Source organism: Pollachius pollachius (genome assembly GCF_949987615.1).
Source record: "Pollachius pollachius genome assembly, chromosome: 2".
Lineage (NCBI taxonomy): Eukaryota > Metazoa > Chordata > Actinopteri > Gadiformes > Gadidae > Pollachius > Pollachius pollachius.
In genome coordinates this window covers 47296080-47318496 of record NC_136935.1, presented here as the reverse complement: position 1 = coordinate 47318496, position 22417 = coordinate 47296080, and the positions used below count along the sequence as shown (strand labels likewise).

General features: G+C 46.6%; 1 protein-coding gene across 5 annotated transcripts in view; it reads left to right on the top strand.

Annotated features, from left to right (window-relative positions):
- The first annotated feature begins 147 nt into the window (after positions 1-147).
- pnpla6 (patatin-like phospholipase domain containing 6) overlaps positions 148-22417 on the top strand; it is a 32874-nt gene continuing 10604 nt past the window's right edge. For 2 of the 5 annotated variants that reach the window (XR_013811603.1, XM_079729787.1), the window contains exons 1-29: positions 157-217; positions 3370-3458; positions 5532-5588; positions 5750-5837; positions 5965-6047; positions 7029-7120; positions 7253-7393; positions 8238-8397; positions 8673-8753; positions 8928-9056; positions 9445-9525; positions 9876-10005; positions 10167-10241; positions 10759-10853; positions 11343-11510; positions 12233-12310; positions 13217-13422; positions 13645-13776; positions 13996-14119; positions 14632-14745; positions 15257-15332; positions 16457-16606; positions 16936-16999; positions 17792-17960; positions 18963-19145; positions 19552-19670; positions 20058-20214; positions 20707-20823; positions 21701-21770. Coding sequence is in view for 4 of the 5 variants with exons in the window: in XM_079729787.1 (XP_079585913.1) it covers positions 3411-3458; positions 5532-5588; positions 5750-5837; positions 5965-6047; positions 7029-7120; positions 7253-7393; positions 8238-8397; positions 8673-8753; positions 8928-9056; positions 9445-9525; positions 9876-10005; positions 10167-10241; positions 10759-10853; positions 11343-11510; positions 12233-12310; positions 13217-13422; positions 13645-13776; positions 13996-14119; positions 14632-14745; positions 15257-15332; positions 16457-16606; positions 16936-16999; positions 17792-17960; positions 18963-19145; positions 19552-19670; positions 20058-20214; positions 20707-20823; positions 21701-21770 (3187 nt within the window). In the remaining variant the exon portion in view is untranslated. Of the gene's footprint in view, positions 218-3369; positions 3459-5531; positions 5589-5749; positions 5838-5964; positions 6048-7028; positions 7121-7252; positions 7394-8237; positions 8398-8672; positions 8754-8927; positions 9057-9444; positions 9526-9875; positions 10006-10166; positions 10242-10758; positions 10854-11342; positions 11511-12232; positions 12311-13216; positions 13423-13644; positions 13777-13995; positions 14120-14631; positions 14746-15256; positions 15333-16456; positions 16607-16935; positions 17000-17791; positions 17961-18962; positions 19146-19551; positions 19671-20057; positions 20215-20706; positions 20824-21700; positions 21771-22417 lie in introns of all 5 variants that reach the window. The other 3 variants (XM_079729790.1, XM_079729789.1, XM_079729788.1) reach the window with 3 other exon arrangements.

The window sequence follows — 22417 nt, the reverse complement described above, 5'->3', positions numbered from 1 at the left end:
AGCAACGCTTTGTCGTCCAATGATCAATGGACAATGCTTATATTTACATAAAAGTAGGCGTACTCTCTGGCTGCGGTCCCATCGCTGTTTTGCTATTGGCTTACGGTCTGCGATGTACGTGTCCTGATTGGACAGGGTTCCCCACTGCTGTTCGTGAGAGATGATTTCCGCTAGCCGTTGTTTGACATTAACGATTGACGGGAGTACCCCAGTTTAGGTAAGGTTAACAAGCTTTTAAATGTTCTATATCTGCAAAAACCCCCACCCAACGGCACGTTTTAAAGACGCTTGCCGTTGGGTGGGCCACCGGGGAGAATGACATGTATTTGTATTCAGTATGGAGTAATCAGATGGGAGAAAATCAAAGTATTAACATGCAGTTTACGTTGCCCTGGACTGGCTGGTTGGTTGGTGGAGGTCAAAGGGAAAACCCAATACGCAATCTCTGTATTGTAATGGTAATTCGGTGCACTAACCTCTGCGACGCTGTGACAATACATACAGTAAATAATCTTCGTTAGCTATGGGTAAGCTAACGGTACAGTGTAGTTGGCCTCAGCGAGGAGCCCTGTATCGTTAGCTGTGATCGGGATGGTAACGGAATAACCCCGTTGATTTTCCCCTCCCGTGACCGGCTTTCAGATTAATTTAATCCTATTGTTTTCCAGTGATCCAACGACGTGTCACGTTATCTATAAACGCCTACTGCCATTGAAACATGACGCATGTGATCCGGTGTGTACACCTAGGTATCCCTACGGTTAAGATGCACATATGTAGTCAACGGTGTGTTTGTAATCCGTACTGCGTCAAAACAATCCGCTCTTCCCGACGCCAAGAAGTGTCCCGAAAGAGGAGATCATGAAAGGGAACGCTTGACACCGCTCTCCGTCAAAATGTTCTCCCAAAGTCATGCGTTGGGTCTGTAGTGCAACGCCTGGAATGGTTTCAATTATGACAACCTTTTTCTGCTCGAGAAACATGAGCTGAGGTTGTCCCCAAGTCACCAAAGTAGTCGTAAGTGACGTGGGTATTATCCTACACCCCTAAAGTGTCATGGACCACACTGACAACCTTGAATAGAATTTTCTGCAAGTCTGTTCATGCGTCTCTTCTGTGGCAATATTTTTCATGTTGTTGTTTTGATTCTGCCACATACCAACTAGCAACGGTACAATGTTATCTAAGTCCTCTCACGTAATATGCATGAAGCTCTAATACTACACGCCTTAATGTGTTTCCCAAATATGCATGCCAATGTGAAGGCATATCTCGTGCAATGACAGTTGTCTTAACTGTAGGCTTCCTTGAAGGCTAGTCTTTGGTGTTTTGGTGGGTACTGCTGCCCCAAGTGAAAACAGGCCTGTCTGTGAGGCGGAGGGCCTGGGGTAGATTGGAGCTATCAACACTAGCGTCATTGTGTGTTGAGAACAATGGGATTCAGCATGCATTGAGAGAGAGTGGTGTATGGGTAAGGGGGTTAAACCCTGGCAGGAGTGAGGCTGCCAGCTCCACTCACAGAGAAAGCTGACAGGCTGCTGTTGTTGTAACCATGTCAATACTATGTGTAATACTGCATACAGATGGAGAGTAGCATACATACTGAGGCAGTCTAGCATGGCAAGTGGTTTGATGTAGTATCCTTCAAATGGTAGAAGGGCAAATTGCAATATGCTATTCAAAATTTGCTATCTGTAAATAATAGGTAGATGCATTCTGTTGCAGAATAACAGCACCTGATATTCATACAATAAATTGTGATCACTCCCTCATGAGGCAGAAAATGTGTAATATATATTATTAGGCACCATAAAATGTAGGGGTAATGTTGCCCTGAATTGGAGGTAGAAAATTCAAAAATATGGTGGATTTAGACCTATTATACATCTGATATTGAACTTCTGTTGAACAATCCATATTTAGGCTCAATACATATTTAAAAAAAATCAAAAAACTTGCTCAGGCAAATGCCCAGGTGGTTAATTAACATTCAAATAAAAGAGGGTTAATTGTGTTCAGAAAAGAGGATCTTTATGATACGTCTTGTCACTTATTTGACCATACCATTACTAGCACTACCACTGGCCTATCCAAAATACTGTCTCATTGAAGCCCTGTAGTAGCATTCTGATGTGCTTGTTGCTTGTAATATGACACTCCCAGCTCTTGCCTGATTCAATCTGAACAAGGCAATAGCATGCATGCCCTTAGGCGATGATGTCGTGTGCCAGAGTGAGACATCGATTTCACAATAAACAGTATATTACATTAATAAGCTTCAGGAGATGATGTCATCTCTGGGTTAGACATAAATTTGACAATAGATATTACATCGATATGCTCTGTAAACACTAAGAACAACCAATACACAAAGTGGCTCACTGTGAGTGGTTGTCAATGGTTGTACATTCGATACAGCTATGCACATTAATCTAGTTCAAAACAGGATTCTGTTGCCTAATAATCATTGAAATGCATTGAATGAGCTGCTGCTGATAATGGCTGATGGGTTAGGCTACATCTCACCCACTTTGGATGTCCTACGGAGTACTTTAGCTTTCGTTACAGCCATTGCAACAGAGTAAGTATTAGCATTGACATTATAATATCAATACAAATAATATATTGCGTAGCCCGTAGCCTATAAAAAAATAATATATCTATTTCTATATCCATCTATATATGTATACAGTATATAAATAGATAGATATAGTTTTATATAATTTTTTAAGCACTTCACTAATGTGTGTAAACATACTGTACTGAAGCCATTCCATGTATCTGAAACAAGTAACAAGTGCGGTCTTACTTACCAAGTAAGACCGGAATGCATTATAAATACCCTTGCTGCAGCATTGCGATGATATAGAAGTATTTACTGGTAACTTAAAGTGACTGACTGACCAACACACATCCGGTGCGCCTAATAAAAGTACTCTGCTAGATCTATGACTTATTTAACGCTTTTATAAACAACCACATAGCTGTCTTCTGTGTTCAATTGTGAGATTGAAGAAAATATGTAAACATTTACTTTCTGGGAAAAATAAAAGTGTGGTTGGCCTTTGCAGTTCAGTCTACCAAAATGAGACATGTGCTCTGTATTACATCCTCAAACTATCCAGTCCAGCTTTGTGTTGGTGTTCTTCCAGTGTTTTAGCTGGCTATATGAATAAACCCACTACACAGACCAACCCCCAGTCACAAAGCCATCAGTGGCTGCTTGGGGCTGTTTCTGCCATGCTTGTACACATGCTCATCGGGTGAGCAATCTTTGGGTTTGGGCAAGTGCTGATCGGCTGAGCATTCTTTGGTTTGCTCGACTAAACGTGGTGATGTTGACGTCGTAGGGTTTGCGTTGTCTTCCAGAGGCCGTTGATGGACCATCCGTATGAAGAGGCAAGGTCAGAATGGGTCAGCGCGTCTCGGAACCAGAGGTCCAAGGGGACGCCTCCGAGGTACTCACTCATTCACTCACTCACTCACAGAGTACATCGCACAATCATTACTTTACGGAGAACTCCCCTTCATGCTATTATTTATTCATTACAAGTTTGCCATTGATTTCTGTGTGCTCCCGCCATATGCCCCCGTCTATCAGCACTAGAATCCAGTTCAAACTATTATCTCAGGCCCCCTCCCACTGATCAATAACTGCTGATACGAGAACGCTCTAGCCGCCAGCTCAAACACAATTGGTCACACCCTAAGAAAACCGTCCTTTGTCGTCATATTCTTTATTGAAGCACAGCAAACAAGCTTATCATGTTTTGCACTCATTGCACATCAAAGGGTGAGGTCATTGGGCTGATGAGAAAAGGTGTTCTTCAAAGTCTACTCCAGATGGATAAAGGTTACTTGAATCATAATGAGTTAATTGTCTATAATCAACTCCGATGTCCTGCCCTACAATATAGTCTTCAGTAAAAAAGAAATTAATAGAATAACTTTTGGACTTTGTACTCTACATGAACAGAGCTATTCCACACACTTGACGACAAAAAATTAAGCACACAATATGACATGAATGAACATTGCATAATTGCTATTTTTTGGGATTGATCACAATTCCACATGCCAACTCAGATCAGTGTCTGGCTGTGTCAGACAAGGACTTGAATAACAATATGCTAATTCTTCTTCCTCTTGTTCCACTTCGGTTTTTTCACACAAGCACATCGTTTTTTACTTCTGGTTTTAGAACCACAATAAATACTTGATTCTGATTGGTCAGTACAAATCAAAGTGTGTCTATTATTTAGCAATGACGGAACATCTTAAAAGATGCAAATCATTCCGCAATAAAGTCCTCAGTCAAATACAACAATCGACCATGTTTTTTTTTTTGACTCATGTTTTAAATTCAGCTGATTTCAATCGTTAAAAAGCTGATTAAGTTATAAATAAAATTAACATATCTATTCATTGTTGGTTACTGTGGTACAAGCGGGAGAAACCACTCCGGGAAGGACGGAGGGGGATGTGTCCCCTTACGGGAAAATAATGTTGTGGTGTGTGTGTGGATGATGGCTGGATTAAGCGGCCTCACCTGGCCTGAGTCAGACTAATTAGACTTGGTGGTTGGTTGGTCACCCCTGTAAACAGTTTTAACCTGCACAGGTCAAACCAGCCATCACCACACACACTCAGGGAGGGATCTCCTGCATGGAAACATGGATTTTGTCTGAAAACCTTACAATAAACTAGCCTGTGAACGAATCTCGCAAGCTCATGTTGCATTTGATCTGCAGATGAGCTCTGGCTCCCCTCCCATACAAAAAGATTTCTGCCTGATACGAGATAGACCAACCACACACATTTTTTTTCAGAAAATGTACATGTCTAGATTTCAATTCGTCTGGCAATGTCAGACTAACAAGAAACAGGGTTTCAACCACACATAGCTGACTATTACTGGGTCCCTCCAGACAAGGCATGCAACACTGGCATGGCTACCATGTGTTTCATCAGTGGTATACAACCCCTGCCTTGCCTCATTGATATCCACCAGCCTCGCTCTGCGTTATGATCCAATAAACGAGTCCTCGCTTCTCTCAAGCTCTGTTGTCATGTCTTTCAGTCCTGTGCTTCTTTCTCCTCCATTCCATGTCCATCTCTCTGTCACCCCCAAACTCCCACCTCGGTCAGGTGGTGTCGGCCTAACCTTTCACACACAACTGATGTGTGGGCTGTGCTGGGATACCCCGATGAGATGAAATGCATGGTCACGCTTTCCCCTCAGCCCCCACTCATGTCTTTCGGATTATCAAACATTCCCGCCTCCCTGGAAAATCCCGGGCACCCACATTCCATAATGCCTCATTGCACCCTCCGCCCTGCACGTCATGCTCACACAAGCAGGGTGTCTCCTCAACACACGGTAGCTTGCTTATCAGCTTGATAGCCAGCTAGCTAGAGAGCGGCTACATCCCAGCTCCTCGTAGTGACATGAGCCTCACTGTTGTCGCTACCATACCGCGGCTCCACAAGCGTTTTTCCCAATGGCGTGTCCTTCTGTTTCTGTGTTCCAGCAGGCCGGGTTCAATAACATTAAGACGTTTGTGGAGGAAGAGCTGCAGACGAGCATGGTAAGCCTCTTTCTGAAGACCCTACGGCGAGAGATTATTTCTGCACCCCTGTTTAGCCGGTGACATGAGTCAGTGCTAAAGCGATATCCAAAAAGAGGACATAGTCATTGATGTCCTTACTGCAACGGCTTTCTCCTTGACCTCCTGCCTCTTTCCGTCAGATGATGGGCATGGTCATTGGCGCGGGTATCGTCATAGTCCTCATCGCCGTCCTCATCTTCTTCATTTTACGAAGGATCCAGCTTCGAAGTAAGTTATAGGACGGATCTTGTCAATACAAGGACAACACATGTGAAAGTAATGGTTTTAACTTGTTCCGTCACCTCATTTTCCTCCTGGCTCTTAGTCTTGAATTTACGCCTGCTCTCATTTTCAGACTTGGAAGCCCAGGAAGTTCCAAAGTACCGCTTCCGCAAGAGGGACAAAGTCATGTTCTATGGGCGAAAGATCATGCGCAAGGTGTGTGTTCGCTGGCCGCGGTCCTCAGTCTGTTCTTCAGTCAAAGCAAAGTGCATGTGACTGGAAAACAGGGACTTTAGACTGTCTAGGGATTTTATACTGGTTGCGTTGTTTTTTGCTGTATTGTTCCTGCAATCCATCTGTTTACATACAGCAAAAATAGTAATACAGAGGTTATGATGGTGAGCAAGACCACCAATAACTAGGGAAATGGATACGAAGCATAAACATACAGTGTTTATATCTTCATGCATTTAGCAGAATGGACTTTGCATTGACTATAATATCCTTGTAGCAATGTGCATGCAAAACTCCATCTGGGTGACTTTTGCTGGGATCCTCCATAACAAGTCTGTGTTAGAGCCGGTTTATTTGCAAATATTGAGTATTACGATACACAGCTGGAGGTGTAATGTGTTGCCATGCCATGAGTACTGCTGGCGCGTGTGTGGGAGTGGCTGGTGGAACCTGTGCACAATAATTGCTCAATGCACCGCATGTTTACACCCTCACCAAGCCCTGGGGTGACTCAGTCAGACTCAGGCCAGGTGATGTTCAGTTATACAAGTGCTGTGTCTATAATGTCCCATGTATGGCATGCAGAATGTATACATGAACACAATTTGAATAAATCAAATGCTTTTCACGTGTTCAAACCAGATGAAAGCAAAGGTTAAACCAGGCGTTCATGCTTTAATAGGTTTATCAGTCAGGGCCTGCACAGAAGCCATTGGGAATTTAAGCTTTTTGTCTGGTTGGTTGTGTACTCCCAACACATATTGACTCAATGGATTTTGATGGAATGTTTTACAGTCTACGCTTTGGATTAGGTCCAGTATATAATATCGTTGGAGGTATGTACTAACTAGGCTTGTTTCGTAGCGCTGGGGGCATTGTGTTGGAGCCCTGCTGCCAGCACTGTCACATGATCAAATGACATCAGCGTCTGAAGAGCTTGTCCCTGCCTCTCCCCCTGTCTAGGTGTCCCAGTCTACCTCTTCCCTTGTGGGCACCTCCTCCTCGTCACGCCCACGCCTGAAAAAGAAGCAGAAGATGCTCAACATTGCCAAAAAGTACGCCGGCACAGTGTCACACGCATCGATCCATTTCTTTTCTCCTTGCACAACAGTGGTTCTCCTTGTGTCATAGTGATTCTCTCTCTCTGTGTCTCCCCTCCCTCCCTGTCTCGCGCTGCTCTTCGCCAGGATCCTGCGCTTTAAGAAGGAGGTGCCCATCCTTCAGGCCAAGGAGCCGCCCCCCTCCGTGCTGGAGGCTGACCTCACAGAGTTTGACGTGGCCAACTCCCACCTGCCGTCCGAGGTGCTCTACATGCTCAAAAATGTCCGGTAAGGTTGTCCAGGACCAGACCTCCTTCCTGGGCCGCACCGCTTGATTTATGGCCCAACACGTTTCATGATTCATGACTGTTCTAGCGTGTTGCGGTGACTGGACTGGATGCCTGGACTCTCCTCATGGTTAACCGGCCAGCACCACATCACCAATTGAATATGATGTGCATGTATTTACCTGTATGTCAATTATGGCACCCACTGCACTCCTGACCATCCCTGGAAGAAGGGATCCCCTACTATGCGTTTCTTCTCAAGAGTTCTTCCTTGCTAATTTCAAGGGAGTTTTTTCTTGCCCTTGTGGGGGCTTGGGTAAAGGGGGGTGTCATAAATATTTGGCCTGTTAAGCCCTTTGAGACTGTAATGGTGATTAAGGGCTATACAAATAAAATTGAATTGATTTGACTGGAGGGATTTCAGTACCAGGTAAAACATGCCTGGTACTTGTTCATACCACGGTTCAATCAATAAAAGGTATGCAGGATGAATTGCTTATCCTAGGGGCTCATCTGAGCTGCCATATAAAGAAAAGATTTTCCAGAAACAAGACGAAGCATGTGAAAGAGCATTTGTTTGCTATCTTCAGCAGAAATCTCCCTTCAATCATTGTAAAAAAAAAAAGAAAAAACATCAAGTGAGGCGGCTTTCCTGACACTTAAACCTGTCTCACTGTCAACTAATGGAAAAGTACTGGGAAAGGCTTCAATAATTGAACAGTTGAACGAATGTGAATATTGATTGTGTTCTGCTGACCAAAGCGGGAAAGCTTGTTTCATGTTTATTTTTATAATCACTGTTTTTCTATTTTTATGTCCATCCCCCCTGCCTAATGTGTCTATAGTGTGTTGGGTCACTTTGAGAAGCCCCTGTTCCTGGAGCTGTGCAGGCACATGGTGTTCCTGCAGTTCCAGCAGGGAGAGCATGTGTTCCGACCGGGCCAGCCGGATAGCAGCATCTACGTCGTCCAGGATGGGAAACTGGAACTGTGCCTTACTGGAATGGTGATCAATGATGCACTTATTTGAACATAGCTTAGAAATTGCAGCAGTAACGCTAAACAAGTGTTGCCCACCACTACCGGTGTTGCTATGTATACCTGAGTGTAATGTAAAACTACGTCCATGAGGCCATTAATATGCCTCATTAATTATACATGAATATGTGCCTTGCATCTGTGTTGTTGTGTCTACATCTATTTAATATTGCCCTGCAAAGACCCTTTTCATGGGGGAGATTAAAATAATATTTGTATAAAATGTGTATGCCGGTCTCTCAGGATGGAAAGGAGAACGTGGTGAAGGAGGTTTACCCAGGAGACAGCGTCCACAGCCTTCTCAGCATCCTGGACGTTATCACGGTAGCACAACACACACAACTCCAACAACACACACGCACCGCACACACAACGCACACAACACAACACAACACACACACAAAAACCACACACACACATAAACACAAGAGAGAGTCTCGGTGGCGTGAGTGTGTAGTGTTGCTGGTTCTGATCCCGTTGTGTGCTGTGGGTCTGAAGGGCCACCAGAAGCCCTACAGGACAATGTCCGCGCGGGCGGCCGAGGTCTCCACCGTGCTCAGACTCCCCGTTGAGGCCTTCCTGTCCATATTCGAGAAGTACCCCGAGAGTCTGGTGCGGGTCGTGCAGGTACGTGGCTGTAGCCGTGTGTAGTATTGTCCGTTATTGTGTGTAGAGCAACGCATATCCAATAAAAATAAGGTGATTATCAATAAGTGGCAGATTGATAGTATTGTTTTTTTTTTATTGTATTTGTTGGTATTGAACCTTAACCAAGTTTGTCTGGTGGAAGCTTAAAAAAAAACTATTTTCAAAGAGAGACATTGCTAAATGGCTTATCTGCAAGCCTTGAAGAACAGTCATTTCAAACAAGGTTACAGAATACAACAGAAACTGGGAGATAGGGAAGTCCTTCTTAAACATAGTGGTTCCACATCAAATCAAAGGAAGGAACACTGGGATAGGAACTAGGGGTCAAAACATTCACGGTTTGGTTTCATGCTTTGTGTTTCATCAGATCATCATGGTTCGACTGCAGAGGGTAACTGTGCTGGCTCTGCATAATTACCTGGGGCTCACCAACGAGCTGTTCTGCCATGTGAGTTTATAACAGACAGACGCACACACACACACACACACACACACACACACACACACACACACACACCCAGAGAGAGAGAGAGGTGTGATTTATTTAGCCCATAGCGCCATTGAATATTTCATATCTTTATATTGACTGACATTTTCTTGTTCCATCGTTCTATAGAACCGTGTTGTAATAAATGCATGTGAAGCGAATTACATTCAAACATTGACGCCTGATCAAGCAATTCCTGCATCCTCAATCGATGCCTTTTTTTGGTTCAAATCTAAACTCGGCACGATGCTCGGATCCGAGGTGTGGTTTCTGGGGGTCTGACCCAGCCTAACACGCTGTCCATCATGCAGGAAATGCAGGCCTTGCGTCTGCCGCCGGTGCCCCCCCACCAGCCCCGGACCAGCCCAATCCGGCACGGCAAGCGCTTCGGCAGCCTGACCGTCACGGAGGAGCACCGGGAGGCCGCCGTCAAGGGCGAAGGTGGGCTGCTCGCACCCACAATGCACCGGGGGGACTGGATGAACTGGGGGAACCGGGGGATCCATGCTTCAGCACGGAAGTCCCTGTGCTCTGCTACGGTGGAGGACTGTGAGCGCTACTGACTCGTGGACCTTGACTTTGCTGGGTGTTTTTGTGTGTAGGTGGGGAACCAGGGAAAGAGGGAACAACAGTGCCAACGCTCAGCAGAACCATCTCCATGCCGGTGGACATCGCTGGTGAGACTTTTATGTGCTCTTTGGTGTTCAAGTCTTTAACATTGTGTTGGCTGAAACAGGGGATATATTGTCTAAACTGGTCCCAACATTATGTTATACATTGTTTTATAAAATGGTCCCAACATGTGATTAATACTTCTATGAAATGGGCCTTCATGATGTGATTTATCGTTATATAAACGGTCCCAACATGTGATTATCGTTCTATAAATGTTCCCAACATGATGTGATTTATCGTTCTATAAAGTGTTCCCAACATGATGTGATTTTTCGTTCAATGAAACGGTCCCAACATGATGTGATATATCGTTCTATAAAACCGTCCCAACATGATGTAAATTATAGTTCTTTGAAACGGGGGAGACATGAAGTTCACTCTCCCCATAGTCATGTTGTATCACCGACCTGTCAGCTCCCCAGTGCACTGACCTCGTTTAGCTTCAACACCACTGGGAACAACATGGCCAGGGGTCTGATTGGGTGCTGAGCTGTTTGGTGTGTGTGTGTGCCCATGCAGGGATGCAGAAAAGCCTGCGTTCTGACTTTGACATGGCCTACGAGAGGGGCCGCATCTCTGTCTCCGCGGACGAAGGCAACACCCCACCCACCAAGGTCTGTTCCCTAAGCACGCACCGCGCACGTGCACACACTGGCACACGAACGAACACACACATACTGGCACACACACTGGCACACGCATGCATGCACACACTGGCACGCACACACACACACACTGGCATGCACACACACTGATGCACGCGCTAACACACACACTGGCACACACCCACACAGGAGAAGACTTTCACACTTTCTAGATGTTTGACGAGTGTGTGTGTTTGACTTGATTAGATTAAGAGGAAACAGACTCATCATGTTTCTGCTTTGGATTCAGTGAATGAATCAAAATGCCCCGATGTGATACCCAAGAACACATTTATTCATAGTTCATCGATTTCAGCACCAGGGTTAATCCAAACGATCGATTTATTAACAAATATTTGGCAACACATCCAGTCCTATCCCCCGAATAAACGTTGTCTGACGACGAACAGCGAGGCGTTTACCTTGACTGGCCTGTGGTCTCCGTTTGCTCTGCCCCAGGACCCGAGGGAGAAGAGGGTGACCCTGGACGAGGCCCCTTCCGGGGTCTTCCTGTACCCAGAGGAGGAGCTGGGGGCCGACAGCATCTTCTCCTCCAGCCCCGGCAAGCCCAGCGGTACCATGTTCGAAGAGGCCCAGAAGGAGATCCTCAAACTCATGAAGATCGAGGTCAGTTTGATCTCTTCTCGATGGTTATACAGTCCCTCCAGAAAAACGCGATAATGCAATCGCATAGTTCAACGCATAATCAGCAAAAGTCTGCATATTCATGCGGGGGCCGCATTTTTTCAAATATGCCGCACTTTCACCGCATAAATTGTCGATTTCCGCGCAAAATATGTGGGGCTTGCATGATTTCATAATCCCTGCATTTTTGTTGCAAAAAAGTCACATATATCTTAGCAGGAAGTTGAAAAATGTTGCGTTTACTTCACACAAGAGCAGCCATTTCCCCCTGTTGCCATGGGAAAGTTATGAAGTGACGTAATTACACGACGTGAACGTCATCGAAAAGCTGCATTTTTCGCAAGTTCCCGCATTTTTTGCAAGTTCCCGCAATTTCACTGCATAAAATTGCACAAATATGCTGCATATTTCATCGCATAAAATTGCATAAATATGCCGCATATTTCATCGCATTTTTTAAGAAAACGTGCCGCGTAATCAAGGATTTTTGGCCGCAACAATCACAAAAAAACACTGCATTTTTCTGGAGGGACTGTTTATATAACCACAGAAAACTATGCATACATTTTGCAATTGTAATGTTGTCTTTTGGTTTTTAAACGCTGCTTTTATACTTTCTGGCCCTGCTCCACTGACACTTGATGCCATGTGCTGACAGTAAGACCCTTTGACTTGATCCCACCGTCCTGTTTCCTCTCATTCAGGACCCTGCCTTGTTGAATGGGAGGGTCACACTGCACCAAGCTAAAGCCGGCGCTGTCCTGGCAAGACAAGGAGATCAGGTAAACTGCATCTTCTACCGCCCAAACACACCATTAAATGTCCAACTCTTCTGTTATGAAATTGTGTTTTTTGCAATAACTTGTTTCAGCAGAGATCCAACCGTTCCGGCCGTTATATTTGTTTGTTGACTGATGAAAGTACACATTGCTGCTTCAACATTGCTGCTACTTCCCTTTTTAAAGCGAACCAATTTCCCAACGGCAAACCTCAAATGGGACTTAACAGTCAACTGAACAGTTGATTTCTTGTGGCAATCATGCTGCTGCTTCAGTGTCTCGTGTGGGTTTCCCCACACCTACATTTGTAATCATTGAACCATATTAGGAAGTATAAAGCAGGCAATGTTCTCTGTGAATATGTTCACGAGATACATGTGTAGCCAGACATGCTCTTCATTGAAAGTCAGTGGGGCAACGTCTCAACGACCACTGTGCCAATATCCTGGAGCTGTTTACATACCTTAGATTTGCATGTTGTGTCACACCGCTTGTCTCTAGCGACATACAACCTTTGAACTGGCTGGAGCTGTTCCAATGTGAATGTATGCTTAATGCTGTATGGTTGTTCCCCACCTAACTTTGACGTTGATTTGGATAAAAGCATGAAATCACTAAATGTAAAATGTAGGAAATATACTAAACCAGGGATCGAAGTAACTTTTAAAAAGACATTGTTGCCGGGCTTGACCCACACATGTCTCACTCGGTTACATCGGGCCGCAGGAATGAACGAGCCCTGGTCAGCTCTGTCTCTCCATATCGTGTCGTCTGTGTGAGCGCATGTTCCCACGGCCCCCACGACTGCCTCCTCCCAGCCCCCGGCCCTGTAACAGATCCGAAGAACCCTGGGAAACCCTGAAAGGCATTTAACCGGCGGCTGCCCACTTCCTCTTCCCTCTCTCCAAGGACGTGAGTCTGCACTTCGTCCTGTCTGGCTGTCTGCACGTGTACCAGCGCATGATCGACAAGCAGGAGGCCGTGTGTCTGTTCGTGACCCAGCCCGGGGAGATGGTGGGCCAGCTGGCCGTTCTCACCGGGGAACCCCTCATCTTCACCATCAAGGCCGTGCGCGACTGCACCTTCCTCAAGATCTCCAAGTCGGACTTCTACGAGTGAGGGAGGCACAAATGAAAGGCCTAATGTTTCAGTGAAACAGTGGATATATGTGTGTGTTGCAACAATGGAATGAATGTCTGTCCCGCCATCATCCCTCTCATATGTCCCTCGTGTCCCTCATCAACACAAGAAGCTTTCAACCCTCACTCAACGCTAACCACACTTCCATTGCACGCTAGTGTCTCAATTGCTCAAGTGCTGTGTGATGCCCCCTGCAGGATCATGAGGGAACAGCCCAGCGTGGTGCTGAGCGCAGCCCACACTGTGGCCGTGCGCATGTCGGCCTTCGTCAGGCAGATGGACTTTGCCATCGACTGGATCGCGGTGGAGGCTGGCAGGGCCCTCTACAGGTATGCTAATGTACACCCTGATGGATATGGTTGTCGTTACTTTAATAGATCACAGGAAATATAGTGTCAATGGCACTGACCTTTGTGGTGGCCGATGTAGATACACAACGACACAGCCATTCAAATAAGATGGCTGTGGGATCCTATTGAATATATCGGTGGTGAGTTTGTGGGGGGTTTTTCTTTCCGACAACTTTGCCTCTGCTTCCCGTGCCACAGGCAGGACGACCGGTCGGACTGCACCTACATCGTCCTGAACGGACGCCTGCGTTCGGTCATCCGTAAGGCCAACGGCAAGAAGGAGCTGGTGGGGGAGTACGGCAGAGGGGATCTCATAGGAGTGGTGAGGGCCGGCCCCTGTTTACTCCCGTCTTCTACCTTTGTCACATGGCTACGGTTATTTAAAAAATGAATCCTGGCTTAGAAAACATGAGCTGTATTTGTATGTATGAATGCCTACTACCTTTGCTCAGGTTTTGCCATAGTGCCACAAACAAAGGCAGTGAGTATCTGGTTTACTTTATTGTTTGTTTGAGACATCTGTTTTACCAGCACAGGCAGCTGTGTACAATAATAATAATAATAATAATAATTGATGATCTGTTTTTTATAGCAATAACAATAGCACTGTGCAAACTACAACTCAATGCTCATTTGCACTCCATTGTGGCCAAATATACTATTACATATGAATTTGTGAACGGTGTGACGAAAAGACACAGACCAGAGCCACAGGGACGGCTACACTTAGTCTCGACACTCTTTGATGTAGTGCTCGGCCAACTGCTCAACCGGTGAACAGTATTCTATGGTAACCGCACGTCCTCAGCAGGGTAAGACTCACCTGTGTTCCAGGTGGAGGCCCTGACCAGACAGCCCCGCGCCACCACGGTGCACGCCGTCCGCGACACGGAGCTGGTCAAACTGCCCGAGGGAACGCTCAACCACATCAAGAGACGGTACCCCCAGGTAGGTGAACCCCCCCGGCTCACCCACCTGTCCCTGCATCGCGCCCGCCGCGCCTCAGGGTTGTCACAATGAACTGGACTTTCTAACTTTCGAGACATTACCTTGAAAAATATCGATAACAGGGAAAAATGTACCACAATTGAGGGCATACGATTTTAGATTTGTATTCACGATAAATACGACATGAAGACGAGGTACGACAGCAGAATGACTGACCTGTAGCAAAATGATGAATAACCGCGAGAGACCGCACTGCGAGTGAGTGACAGGAGGCGGGGCTATGTGGGCCCTGTAGCGCTGTGTGTTTGTCGGTCAACCCGCTGTGAGAGAGAGAGAGGTAGAGCGAGAAAGCGCAGCTCATACTGGTGTATCGATACTGTGGATAATAATACCGAGTGTTGAAACCATTTAGAATATTCAGCATCGGTATGTATTGAAGAGTCGACAAAACTGCTCCAGATGTGTTGCCGTGGTGACGGTACTGACTGTTGCCGTGTCGGGCCCCTGACAGGTGGTGACCCGGTTAATCCACCTGCTGGGCCAGAAGATCCTGGGGAACCTGCAGCAGGGTCAGGGGCCCTTTGCAGGTGAGATGATGACCGGAGGTCCTGGGAGAGTCGTACTGAACATCGATGGTTTCATCATGTTTCGTCTCCATACGATAGTTCTGCTAGATGATAGTTCTTCCTTTCGTCTCCATGCGATACTTCTGCTAGATGATAGTTCTTCCTTTCGTCTCCATACGATACTTCTGCTAGATGATAGTTCTTCCTTTCGTCTCCATGCAATACTTCTGCTAGATGATAGTTCTTCCTTTCGTCTCCATACGATACTTCTGCTAGATGATAGTTCTTCCTTTCGTCTCCATGCGATACTTCTGCTAGATGATAGTTCTCCCTTTCGTCTCCATGCGATACTTCTGCTAGATGATAGTTCTTCCTTTCGTCTCCATGCGATACTTCTGCTAGATAATAGTTCTCCCTTTCGTCTCCATGCGATACTTTTGCTAGATGATAGTTCTCCCTTTCGTCTCCATGCGATACTTCTGCTAGATGATAGTTCTTCCTTTCGTCTCCGTACGATAGTTCTGCTAGATGATAGTTCTTCCTTTCATCTCCGTACGATAGGGATGCTGGAAGATAGTACTTCCTTTCTAACGATAAATAATCACTCCTTTTTATTAAACTTCCCCCAACGGCTGTGATGCCTGATTACATCAGGCATCTCATGTGGCTTTAGTTGATGAGTCCCAAGGCAGCAGAAATTATTGCTTAGGGTTATCTTTTCATATAATTTTTTTAATACTTCCCGGAGGAGGTTGAGGACTCTGCAATAAACCCATCACTTGCATCTCTAGAAGCGGTGGGCAGCCGCAGTGCGGTGATCAGAGACCAACTCCAGGGCTACTGCCTAGTGCCTAGGTCAAGGGCACCGACAGGACGAGTAACCTATCAATAATGTATTCTTGGTCTGGGAGGGAATTCACGCAAACGGGGAGAACATACAAACACCACACAGAAAGGCCCTCCTGGGGTGTAAACCAAGGACATTCTTGCGGTGGGCTAACAGTGCTGACCACTTTGCCACCCCAAACGCACAATACAGTTCCCTGCAGTCGGGAGAGGGTAGCCTGATCATTACACGCACTCCTTCAGGCAAGCGTTGTGTTTCCATTGGTTCATCAACGTTGACGGTTCACGCTGTGGTGCAGGGTCAACGATGGGCCTGTCGTCCGTGACCTCCAGCCCGGACGTCACCAACCCCGCAAGCAATCTGTCCACGGTGGCGGTACTGCCTGTCTGTGACGATGTGCCCATCAATGCCTTCAACCTGGAGCTCAGTCACGCCCTCAACGCCATTGGTGAGTCCGCCTTGACGGGGGCGGGAACCATCCAAGCTGTTTGCCATTGGTCGGATAGATTTACCGCCACTGGGGCTGCTGTGTTGGTGTGGGTTCCTTAAAGATGAATGTGAAGACATTAAGTCCTGACTTTAAGAAGCGTAGCAGTATAAGAGATTTGCCAAACATTTACAACATGTTGAGAAGTAATCATTATTTAAATATAGTAGGAGTTTATATATATATATATATATATATATATATTATTTTCACTCAATTGAATTATAGTATATTTGATCCATCACTGTGTATGTGGACTGCCGTCACCAATCTCTCTGGTGGTCTTCCAGGCCCCACCCTCCTGCTGACCAGTGAGATCATCAGAGAGCGACTGGGAGCCTCTGCCTTGGACAGGTGAGCTTCAAGTAAACGCATCCCGACCATTCCTCATCCGACCACATTCTACTGCTCTCGCGTTGTCTGAATAAACATGCAGGACTAGGTCTCGCTGAGCGCAGCCAGCTCGTCGGGACCAGATAGGGTTAGGCGTCTTGCTCAGGGACACTTCGACAACCTTCTGGTCACATGTCAACCCGCTGTACATCCGCTACTGCAGTCCTAAACATAAGACTAAAGTCAAAGAGAAAACTAAAGTACAAAGCCAAACCAAAATGCAGCACACCCAACCGAAAGCCCACCTACGCGTGTGGGAAGAGAGAGAGTGGCTGATGCTGTTCACCTTATGAGGCCTGCAGGCCATGCCCACACAGGTGCCCCACATCAGCTGACCACCCTCTGAGCTCCGCCCACTGGCTCCCTACATAGATTAGCCAACAGGAGAGCCGGCAGGCTGAGAGAGAGGGCCATCAACAACTAGGGCTGAACGATGAAACAGAACGCGATTTGAAAATCACAAAGGTGCAAACTTTTATTGTTACCTTTTATATGTTATATCAATTCATGCATCAATTCATCTCAACACATAGGCCTGGCCTAAAGGAAAGAGTAGTTTATATGTTGACTTGTTGACTCTTGTTGAGTGAAAAATACAGAACAAAAGGAACTTTAAAAAGAAAAACGCACACTAAATCGCAATCGCAACATTGGTAGAAATTATCGCAATTCGGTTATTTCCCACAAATCGTTGCTCCCTAATCAGAGCACACGGCGTCATCCCTCTAACGGCGCGACCTTCCTCCCGGCCAGCGTCCACGAGTACCGTCTGTCCGGCTGGCTGGCCCAGCAGGAGGACATCAACCGGATCGTCCTGTACCAGTCGGACCTCACCATGACCCCCTGGACCCAGCGCTGCATCCGACAGGCCGACTGCATCCTCATCGTGGGACTGGGAGACCAGGAGCCAGCCCTGGGACAGGTGAGGGGCCCCAGGGACTAGGGGCTTGTGCGGGGCGGGGTGCATCGTGGGTGATGCGTGGGGGATGGTCGCCATATTGAGAGGAGAAGCAGAACTGTGAAATCTAGAATCAACTTAAATAATGGTGTGTAACCTAGGCTAATGAAAGCTGTTGTGATTGGTCGGCTTGAAATCGTTTGGAATAAGGAGAGGGCTAATTCACAGTAATATACAGCGTTCCTGCTTCTCAAAGAAAACAACAACAAAAAAAAAACGTTAGCGATTTCACTCAAATTTCAACAAAATTCACTCCGATTTCAACAGAACGACTTGATGACTGTGTTGACGCTGTATTGTCACTGCCTGACGTCACAAGAATGCACAGTTTGCACCAGAGCATAGTTTGAGAGAATTGATTTTCAAAGACAACTCAAAATGCAGCTCGAAAAGAATCGAAAAGTCGCTTTCTTTACGAGGGTAGAGGCAATCAACAGTTCAGCGGAGGGGGATTTCAACCCTTGGCAGAACGCGACATTAAAGTTTAAAAGCGGTGAGACGAAGGCCACTGGCAGTGTTAAGAGCAAGATTATTTTTCAAATACTTGGACATGGATACGTCCTGTCGACACCACTTAAGGGTGACGTTCTCTCCATGTCCGCCCTCATCCCTCCTCCCTCATCTTTCCTGGTCCCTCCTCCTCCCTCCTCATCCCTTGTCCCTCGTCCCTCCTCATCTGTCCCTGTCCCTCCTCATCGGTCCCTGTCCCTCCTCATTCCTTGTCCCTCGTCCCTCCTCGTCCCTCCTCATCTGTCCCTGTCCCTCCTCATTCCTTGTCCCTCGTCCCTCCTCGTCCCTCCTCATCGGTCCCTGTCCCTCCTCATTCCTTGTCCCTCGTCCCTCCTCGTCCCTCCTCATCTGTCCCTGTCCCTACTCATTCCTTGTCCCTCGTCCCACCTCATCTGTCCCTGTCCCTCCTCATTCCTTGTCCGTCCTAATCCCACCTCGTCCCTCCTTGTCCCCCAGCTGGAGCAGATGCTGGAGAACACGGCGGTGCGGGCCCTGAAGCAGCTGGTGCTGCTCCACAAGGAGGACGGGCCGGGCCCCTCCAGGACGGTGGAGTGGCTCAACATGCGCAGCTGGTGCTCCGGACATCTGCACCTCAAGTGCCCGCGCCGGGTCTTCTCCAGACGCAGCCCCACCAAACTGGTAGGACCCCCCCCGTCTGCTGGGCCCCGTGTACCTCCACCGGGCCCCCGCGAGGGCTGGGAAAAGACTTGGCATTGGAGAGCAGTGTTTGGAAGGGGGGGACGGCAGCTTTGAGGTTTACGAGCTGTCGGATTTGGCTGGGGATCCCGTATGTAATACTCAAAGTATCGGAAAAGCCGGTTATGATTGGATTACTTTTATGGAATGTACTCTGTGCTAATCCTGTGCGTTATAAGAGTCAAATAATGTACGGTACATTTGCTTGGTTTTTAATTCTAAACATGTGTTTTGTTTCTTCGTCTTGTAATGTATATTTGTAATGTACGTGTGTGTGTGTGTGTGTGTGTGTGTGTGTGTGTGTGTGTGTGTGTGTGTGTGTGTGCATATGTGCATCTGTGTGTCGCAGAGGGAAGTGTACGAAAAGGTGTGTGAGAAGACGGTGGACCGACACAGCGACTTCTCGCGGCTGGCCCGGGTTCTGACGGGGAACAGCATCGCCCTGGTGCTGGGGGGAGGGGGGGCCAGGTGAGACACACACACACTCTCCACACCAGCAGGTGGTGCTGTCCCTCCATCTGTTTTTTGTTTGTTTTGTGTTTGTGTTTTTTTTTTCGTAAAGGTGACATATTATACCGCCAGGTGTGAGTGTGATTAGCCCATCACAAGTGGGCGTGTCCATCCGTCTATCCGTCATACATCTAGGTGGACACGCACGCTTGTGATGTCAACAGGGGCCGATTTTCAAAACGGCTTGTAACAGCTGATCAATCAGACTCACACCTGGTGTTATAATATGACACCTTTTTAAAGGTAAGTCATCAACCGTTTTAGTAGGAGACCTTCCAGCCGTGCATGGGGGGATGTCCTCCTCTGTCCCTGTCCCCTCTGACCTGCTGTCGTCCCCCTGTCCAGAGGCTGCTCCCACGTGGGGGTGATCAAGGCCATGGAGGAGTCGGGGATCCCCATCGACATCGTGGGCGGGACCTCCATCGGCTCGTTCATCGGGGCGCTGTACGCAGAGGAGAGGAGCGCGGTCCGGACCAAGCAGAGAGCCAGAGAGTGGTCCAAGGTGCTGCTGTAGGCCAGCCCGTCACCAACACAGTCACGCCTCACGTAAACCCACGAAACATTGGGTTGACGGGAGTCGTGGCTCACATTAACACAATCTTTCATGTGGTTTTCGTTTTCTTTAACAGTTTTCGGGTGACTGCGACTAGAATTGGCAGGAACCTCGCTTTACAGTATTAAAGGGTTTATGAGGGCGAAACGTTATGTATTGCGATTTTGTTCATATTTCGATATTATTTCTGTGTGGTTTGAGGTTGGGGTTCAGGTTCTACAGCTCTGTCTGTGTCCGCCATTGGTTCAATCAGAACATAATTTAGCTTATGCTAATTGACTACTGGGAAGGACACTAGTGCTCTTTGTGGGACGGTGCCATTAATGGGCTCCCACGCTGATGGTTTTTGGCCTACGTTCCTCTATTTCCAGGAAGTGAAGAATGGCTAATGATATTAGCTCAACACTAATTATCAAACTGATTCCCTTAATATCATTTCAGGCCATGAACTCTGTGTTCAAGACCGTGCTTGACCTGACCTACCCCATCACCTCCATGTTCTCTGGCTCTGCCTTCAACACCAGCATCTACAAAGTGTTTCTGGACAAGCAAGCTGAGGTGAGAGGTCACCACCCACCACCATAAATGTACCCTTTTCTTTCTTTTGAGCATAACTTGAATGTTCTCTGTATCAGGGTTTCTCAACGTTTCTGTTGCTTTGGCCCGGACAATATTGCTGAGGTTTCCGGTGAGCCGTATGATGAATATTGGATAATGGATATCGGATATCGGCACCTAGGCTGTTTTTTTTTATATATATATTTTTTGTGGGTGTTTTAGGTTCAGACGACGATCTCTGTAAACCGATATCAAAGCTTATAGAAAGCTAAATCATCATCAGCCGATAGCGGCTGAGTTCCAAGATCATTGCTCCCGTATGCAAACGGGCAACTCATGCCCGCTCAAACGTGATTGGTCAATCCTGCTCGGACCACAAACCCACTACAAGCGGAAACCAGTGAGCTACTATGTAGGGAACCTATGTCTAACCAGATAGAGAGAGGCCACGTTTCTGAGGTAGATCATAACTTTATTTCATCCCATACATGAGAATTTCAATGGTTACAGCAACCCATGGAATATAAAAAGATGCAATAATAAAAGAAAAGAAGTTGTGGTATGTCCAGCATGCATACATAATCACACAGTGATTACAATGCCATGCCATAGGGGCATAGATAGTACACGCCTAAGGGTTACACAACAGTTGAGGCTAAAAGATCTGTCAATACAGAATGAATCCTTCAGTTCACATGTACAGTGGAAAGTGCACATTATTCACATTGAAGTATTAGGTGAAGTGATCAGTACCAACACAATGTTTCATAACGGTTGTGTTATAGAGTCTTATGGCAGATGGAATATAAGACCTGCGTAGTGTGTATCATATGCAGGTGCAGGCTGCACTAGAAACTTGTATTCTGTGTGTTTCCAGGACCTGTGGTTGCCCTACTTCAACGTCACCACGGACATCACGGCCTCGTCCATGCGCGTGCACCAGGACGGTAGGTAGACTGCCGGGCTGAGCTGGCTTCTAGAGTGCACCCTTATGCTAGGCTGCAGTGTTGATGACCCACATGAATAACACATCCCTTATGTTAAGTATCACTGTGTAGAATCACCCTATCGCAAAGGTATTGGGTAGTGCATGAGTAGTTGTGTTCACACCAACACATGCTTAGATATGCATCAGGTCGTGTTGTGTGTTTTTCAACCCATGCATTGAGAGCTTTCACTTTAAGATTGAAATAATATTGCTTTTATGGAATAATTAGGTTTTGTACTCTATGGGTGGTCTTTTTAATTGTTCAGTCATCTAATCAATTTATATATGTTAACCCTAAGTTCTGCTGTCCCTTCCCTGATATAGGGGTGGTTTCTAGTATTACTAGATTTTCATTTGCTTGGCTGTCTCTCTCGACCAAAACGTTAACGTTTGTTATGGCCCCTTTGCACGCATACTAACTAACTTGTATCGCTGTTTGACTTCTTAACCAAATCCTTAACTCTTCACTTGACCCGTGTGTGTTGCACTCACCTTCTGGCCCTGCTCCACTACAGCCGTCAGCCAATCATGGAACACTTTCTCGGAACTCTCTTGAAGGCGCTCCTGTGTGCGCATAGTGCTGCGTGGACATAAGATTGTGTAACG